This window comes from Fusarium oxysporum, chromosome 1 (genome assembly GCF_000149955.1).
Source record: "Fusarium oxysporum f. sp. lycopersici 4287 chromosome 1, whole genome shotgun sequence".
Lineage (NCBI taxonomy): Eukaryota > Fungi > Ascomycota > Sordariomycetes > Hypocreales > Nectriaceae > Fusarium > Fusarium oxysporum.
The window spans coordinates 2080328-2087447 of NC_030986.1; the positions used below are offsets into that span (position 1 = coordinate 2080328).

Below are 7120 nucleotides of genomic sequence, written 5' to 3' on the forward strand. Positions count from 1 at the left end.
CTCATGACCAAGCCCCGCAGATGGAGACCTCCAATGAAATAATTCTCGGTATCTGGTGGGCGTGAAGGTGCTGATCTGATTGTGTTGTCAGAAATACTCTGCTGACTCTCTGGGCTTAACGTTAACTGGTGTTGAGTTCGGCACGAACCTTTGGTCCCCGTCACCGACACTTTCAATACCTTTAGGTACGGTATCCACAGTTCAGTTGAGGTGACCTGAGCCTACAGTATGTGCAGTACCTAGCATTACTGAGGCTGCAGCGCTCCATCACTGCACAGTAGAGAGGTGCCTGCAGGACATGGTAGTGCTCCATGGCTGCCGTAGGTTACTGTTCACGCTGCACTCTCTCTTCCCTGTCGTGAGCACGAGACCTTGGTTGACCTTGGACGATCTAGACCAACGCTGATCATTTTATCAATCATATCACACCCTCGACCTCTGGACCTTGCAAAAACCACTCTCTTCCTTCGTCTCCTCTCCCTCCACCTCTGATGCTCTCCTGGGATACCTTCAATTCCAATCTCAGTCCTCGATACGTCAAAGAACAACTCCCAAGACCTACAGCTATCGTACCTATTTAACCTAATTCATTTCTGGCCCGCGCTCAGAAACCCCCCCCCCCATCGAAGCCAAAGAGATCGTCCCCGGTCCGTGATTTCCTTAGCTCCAATCGCTTTTGAACCGAACCTACCTTGCTTGACCTCGCCTTGCCTCTTTTATTTCTAAACCTTGATCGCAATTTCTCCTTTTCCCTTCGCACGGAGAGAACCTTCAGTCTTGTTTGCTTTTTCTTTCTTGGTCCTTGGGACATCATCACAGGTCATCGCAATTAAGCCTCATCTGGTCTTGTGTGTTCGAGTCTTGGAGACAACCCCCAGATCCAGCACGCTCAGGCCCTTTGATAGTACGATTTCGTACGATCTGCGCGAGTCATTGGCGTACACGGATGAAATCGCTGGACGACGCAAAACAAAGATTGTCAATGAGCTACTGATTTTTGACGTCCTCATCGTCCGCTTCTCATCATTACGAACGGCAAATCATTGATGGCAAGCTTCACAATTCCGACTGGCCTCGGACTAATATCACACGATACGCATTGAGCCTCATAATCCAACATCTCCTTACGGATCCCATTACCCAATCACAAGAAATTAATTGCTCCTATCAAATCGCAAGTCATCAGCTTCAACAGTAACAAAACCAGCCATGGCCGATAATTCAGATCACCGAATCAAGATCAACCCCCTCATGCCTCCTGCGAAGCAAGAGCGCATTCACATCTGGCGCACCGAAGTCGCTTCAGCCCTACACCTCCCCACGGCCCCGTCCCTATCATCATCACTATCGTCTTCATCCGCCGCCACTCCAGACCCCGACCCAGATACTTCGTTTGCTACACCTCCATCACCTGCTGGTTCCAAGCCGCGAAGCTTGTGGAAGCGCATTAGCTGGCGCTTTGGGCCCAAGAGACGCACTGCTGTCAATATGGCTGCTGCTGCCGCCGAGCTTCCCCCAGATGGCCGTACCGCTATGTACCGCGGACTTGAGAACAGGGTGGCTCGGGGAGAGGACGCGAGGGATGAAGAAGGCGGCATTCTGGAGAGGGATAGTGAGGAAGGAAATGGCTTGAAGGAGAAGCAAGAGAGGTTGGCTCGGGCAGCCAGGTTACTCAACCGTCGCACCGAGGAACGGTGACAGCGTCGCTAATGGACTGACGCATCAGCAGTCGCTACCAAGGAATGCGTCTGTCCCGTTTGCTTACGAACGGCCCGGTGCCAGCAATACTTCTTAATACGCAGCCGGGGCCATGCCGACATGTGTCATGATATAGCATTTATTCTTCATTAATCAATGTCCTGAACAGACCATTCCACGCACCTAGACTAGCATGCACATGTAAACCAATCTTTCTAATCTTGGGTACGAGAGACTATCACATTCGACGCTTGTTCCACCCGACATTAACGTTAACATATGCAAACTTCGGAAAACCCATAGCAGATAGTTCGCGAACGGAAAGACGGAACACAAGCGCTGGGAAATGCAACAGTTCAACATCAGGAAAATGTCAGTAGAGAACAAGTGTCACCAGTACAGAACTCTGAGAAGCTTCAGATCGGAAAAGCCAAGGGGCAGCTTATACCACCACTTCGTTCTCGGTACCCATGAACATAAATGTAGAGGGGTTGATTTTTGGGGATAAGTCTTTGTTTAGAAACAACAGGAAACAATTCATCTCTCCATTGCCTCTCTTCAGGGGGGTTACGTTTGAGAACGAACCAGTAGACATGAACAGAAAACATAAAACACATAAGACAATGGGGGAAAAGCGTTAACATGAGAAAGCCTTCTTCGTGACGATCCATCAAGACGGGCTAAGCCCTGTCCACGTTCTTAATGACCAACAAGACGGGGATTGAGAAATACACAAATGCCAGGTGTGGAAAGTAGGCCAAAGAAAAAGATGTATGAAAAGGGGAGGAAACTTTGCGATTTATCTGCCAGGTAGAAAAGAGAGAAAAAAAGACAAATAGCCGTCATCACCGGGTGTTGGCGGATCGATTCCCCCCCTCCCTTCTTCCCTTCTTACTAGTCCGACGGACAAACAAGACGAAAGATTCCACGCCGTACACTCTCCCTTGCCAGAAACCAGACCCTTTGTGATTCCTCCCTCTCCATCGCCATGGGAAAAAAGCAACGCACCGCGCAAAAAGAAGAAGCCTCGTACTATCATCCAGCCCGCCAAGACAGGCCCAGCTATCCGTGTGTCCGGGGGCAGACAAGTGTAACCGGGGCAAGAATACGTCTCGGTTCCTATATGCCGAGACGCATGTGGTATCGAGGGGGATTATTGACAGATTTAGGAGGCGGCAGCAGGCGCAGGCTCCTCAGCAGGGGCGGCGGCAGCTCAGCGGCTTGGCAGCCTCGCCCTCCTCCTTCTTGGGAGCATCGGCAGCACCAGCGGCCTCGCCCTCAGCGCTGTCGCTAGAAGTCCAGAGGGTGAGGTTGTCGCGGAGGAGCTGCATGATCAGGGTGCTGTCGCGGTAAGACTCCTCAGAGAGGGAGTCGAGCTCGGCAATAGCATCGTCGAAGGCCTGCTTCGCGAGGTGGCAAGCACGGTCGGGGGAGTTCAAGATCTCGTAGTAGAAGACGGAGAAAGTTGAGAGCGAGACCCAGACGGATGGGGTGAGTAGGAGTGAGCTCAGTCTGGGCAACATCGGTAGCGCTCTGTGGTTGGGCAAAACTTGTCAGCGAGGGGCACCAGCGGCCCGGATCTTGCGGCATGTGACGGTGGTGGGGGGGTAGTTGGGTTTTAATTTAGCCTTACCTTATAAGCATCGTGGGCAGCGGTAGCAGCACCCTTGCGCTTCTCACCAGAGGCGAATTCAGCGAGGTAACGGTGGTAGTCACCCTTCCTATTCATCAGAAAGAAACACGGTCAGCTTCTCGATAACTAAATTAAAAAAAAAAAAAGGAGTGCATTTTCTTTTTTTTTCGGTGGAAAAAGCACGCATGGAGCGAGATGGGTGTAGTGCTGCGTGAGCACAAAAAGGGCGGAAAGACGAGGGGCCTCAGGCTAGAGGCGGGGAAGATAAAAACGCACATCTTGTGGTAGAAGACCTTGGACTCGCCGGTGGCGGCGTTGGGGATGAGGAAGTCGTCGAGGACATCGAGAACATCCTGGCAGACCTTCTCGAGCTCGGTCTCGATCTTGTTGCGGTAGTCCTTGATGGTGGATACGTGCTTGTCGGAGCCCTTAGATTCCTCCTTCTGCTCGATCGAGGAGATGATGCGCCACGAGGCACGTCGGGTGCCGACAACGTTCTTGTAGGCGACGCTGAGGAGGTTACGCTCGTCAACGGTGAGCTCTCCGCCCAGCTTAGCCACCTCCTTCATGTAGGTGACCATCTCATCGTAGCGCTCGGCCTGCTCGCAGAGGCGGGCCAGGAAGGTCTTGCTATAGTGAGGTAACACGTACGATGTCAGCGATACGACGTCCTTCGAAGGGGTTCTGATTCCTGAACGAGCTGGACGAGCCAAGGCATTGGCGGGGCGCCGATAGCATCGGAAGAGATCCGGGAGGGGATGATATAGACAAACCTTTCACGCTATCACACCATGAGAGTCAGCATCAAGCATCTTGATTAGAGAGATGGGGATGAGGAGATGAGCAGGGAGGGGGGGGATCGAGTAACACCGCCTGATGACAAGTTGAGAGAGCCTCTAGAGAATCGCAAGCTACATAACCGAGAGTTCAAGGCCATGCAAGAATCGTGAATTTCGAGGAGGAACCTCATGGTGTTGTCACCGTTTGTCCATGTTGGGCTTCGATTGAGGGGTTGTGCGGCCTTCGGCGGGACAGGAGGCCGAGAGGGAAAAAGGGTAGAACATCTCTAGAGAAGAATAGAGAAACTGGCAGGGAGAATACATACCTCGGTGGCCATTTTGGAAGATATTGGGAATTGTTTGATAAGAAAAAAGGAAGTGGAAGTAGTCGTGACAGGGAGAAGAGAGGTTGAGTGAGAGATTGAATTTTTGAGGTTGAGAGTTGGGGGGCGCGTAGGGAGAGGGATGAGTAGAGGTAAGGTAAGGTAGAGAGACCAGTGACTGGATTGGACTGAGGTGAAGGCGGGTCAGGCGTTGGGTGAGCGAGGTAGGTACGTATTTTGCGCATTAGAATTGGATTTTGGCAGCGCCCTGTACTAATGGGAGCCAGCCGGACAGGCAGCGGGCAGGCCCCCAGTGCGGGCAGCTCCCCCCATCGTTTCTAGGGGTGTCTCGCCTGAGGAACAGCCTGGCCCGCCCAATCCCAGGGTCGCCTTGGGCCCGGGCTGTTGGCGTTTGGCCTTTGGCTCCCACTTCTTGGTAACTGTTTAACCCGCATATCTACATTAGTGCACCACAACCCAGTCACCGCTCTAATAATGAATGGATCTTTTCAAGACAACCGACAGTGCCATTAACTGGAGAGAAAGGAGAAAATAGGGGAGCCGATATGATCTCCCCGTTTAGCGGAACATGTCCCCGTTAAAAAGTCCAGACGGAACCCGGTGCGCCATAGCTGCCCGCCTCATCTAAATTGCAGTGCATCCAATACTGAAGGTAGCTTGGAGCAGTCTGAATGTCCGCAGTCTCAAATATTGCGGAGCTGGCGTGCTACGTTAGTAGAAACTCAAGGAACCTGGGCTTGTCCTGGCCCAGGCTGCCATGCCATGCCATCCATGCCAGATGTAAACAATGCACAGGTAGCCACGTGAGTGTAAAAAAAAAAGTGACGACAGAGATGAGCCCCCTTCCATTGACTTCACCCCTCTTCCACCAAACGAAACAGTTTTCCGGCCTTTGTTTGAAGCTTGGTGCTCGTTAGCCCTGGCAGTTGACGCCAATCTCTCCTCCAGTTCATTTACGCCTGTGCAGACCCCTTTACTTTGATTCACAGGGGATGGTGCTAATATGCACGTGCTAATGTCTCCTTTGCGGCAAGCTGCTTTTTCTATGAGAAATCACACAATGCTTGTTGTTGTTGTCTCTGCATCATAATAGAATCAGCCTCATTGGGGCTGATGAGACGACTTCTATTGGGCCCTTGTCCTGGTTATCTCCAAGCCCGCCACAGACGGCAGCACGCATCTCACACACGAATCATGGCTGAAAGTCTGAGATTGGAGAGGCTTTTGACCAGTGGTAATCTGTTGTTGTCTGCCTACGACTTCCACTACCGCCAGAAGGCACATGAGAGTCTACCATTCATACGCCTTCATAGTTAGACTCTCACAGAGCTTACCAGCACATGACAATTCTATTTTGCTAGATTACAGGCCGTGAGAGCTTCGCACGAGATGAACTCATTTCCTGGGATCGTCCGTTGTATTAACCGCCCACTCCAGCGTCTAAGAGCTTATCAAATCCAACCACTCGATACAGTCTGGACTTTGTGACCCTGATCCTGACTCTGAGACGCCTGTTGCGATATATGTATCAAACCAAGACCAAAACCACTATCTGAAACCTGGATCAAGATTTCTTACACAATCCATCCACAGCACTCACACTCGTGTCCGTCAAGAAACAGAGCCCTATCTATGGGGTTCGTCAGGACTAATAGATACAGTACTCTTTGCTGGCCTGGCTGGGCTGCATCAAATCTCAAGATCTGCCCATCTCGCTTTGAACGGGTCAAATCCCTGCTTTGTGACTTGACACTTGACATTCTCATTCCGCTTGCTTGCAACCCCTCCATGTCATATCGTACGCCTCGACTTATCCATCCTTGACCAGGAATCCGCGAACCTGGATGCGGGAACTCTTTAGCTGCTTAGAGTTTGGTGATGTCCTGCTCGTTTCAAGAAATTCCACTTTATGGGAGCACTGTAGCTGTCAAGTTCAACTCACTTGTAGTCTTGTTCGTAACCAGCCCTGGCCGACTTCAATGGACCCCTTCTTTTTGCAATCTGGGGCTAAATAGCTGCTCTGTCGCTCATCAAACCCCTGTTAAACTGAACGATTTCTCCTCTGATCCCACAGACCCATCTGCAATCATCCGAAGCCCACGTTCCACCAGAGCCGTGGAAACCGGTTTTGCCTCATACAGTACAGACAGCTCAGCAGCAGGCATGTGGTGTTCTCCTTTCTTATCTCATTCTTATTATAGTGGGATTTCGAGATGATAGACTGTCTACATAGAAACAAGTCGACCAGGCTGGATAAGTCTGAGTTCCAGTAGCCTTCCCCAAGGTGAATTCTTTCTTTCAGGGACCTCTTTTAGCCTTGGACCCTTTCTTTATCACTTGACATGACTTTGAATAATCCTGGTTCGGCTTGTTTTGGTGGAGCTTTCCGCTCGGTCTAGCCCGTGGTCAGCGGGACTGGCTGGACCCAGGTCACCAGAAAAACGTAGGACTTTGAACAACACGTTAAATGTACTGGTTGGCACGGGGTAGAAAACATGATCTCTTTTGCCCATATGGTGATTCTGGAATGTGAGTCATTGGGTTTTAGACGCTTGAGACTACATTAGATTTCTTGAATATTTGATGAATTACATGACAGATTTGATTACAAACATGTTGATACTCCAGCCCTTCACATGTGTTAATCCATTAAGTTCATATGCATG

The 7120-nt window shown here is 50.8% G+C and overlaps 2 protein-coding genes across 6 annotated transcripts; one reads left to right on the top strand and one right to left on the bottom strand.

The window, feature by feature from the left end:
• Nucleotides 1-67: 67 nt before the first annotated feature.
• Nucleotides 68-4946, top strand: FOXG_00145 (uncharacterized protein). The gene has a single exon (XM_018376268.1). The coding sequence runs from the start codon at nucleotides 1210-1212 to the stop codon at nucleotides 1696-1698; it is 489 nt and encodes a 162-aa protein (XP_018231809.1). The 5' UTR covers nucleotides 68-1209; the 3' UTR covers nucleotides 1699-4946.
• FOXG_00146 (tyrosine 3-monooxygenase/tryptophan 5-monooxygenase activation protein) lies at nucleotides 141-4921 on the bottom strand (the record flags this gene model as incomplete). Of its 5 annotated transcripts, XM_018376269.1 has the most annotated exons (5): nucleotides 141-3231; nucleotides 3332-3419; nucleotides 3608-3961; nucleotides 4105-4112; nucleotides 4437-4921. In XM_018376269.1, 5 exons carry the CDS (start codon nucleotides 4446-4448, stop codon nucleotides 3058-3060), a joined length of 636 nt encoding a protein of 211 aa, XP_018231810.1. In that variant the 3' UTR covers nucleotides 141-3057. The 5 variants fall into 5 exon arrangements, with proteins under 5 accessions (XP_018231810.1, XP_018231812.1, XP_018231814.1 ...); XM_018376271.1 differs by having other exon boundaries at nucleotides 156-3231; nucleotides 3608-4112; nucleotides 4437-4606; XM_018376273.1 differs by having other exon boundaries at nucleotides 156-3231; nucleotides 3332-3961; nucleotides 4437-4448.
• Nucleotides 4947-7120: the final 2174 nt, after the last annotated feature.

Bases quoted from the DNA above. Each gene is read 5' to 3' on its own strand.
- FOXG_00145 (XM_018376268.1), top strand. From the start codon at position 1,210: ATGGCCGATAATTCAGATCACCGAATCAAGATCAACCCCCTCATGCCT.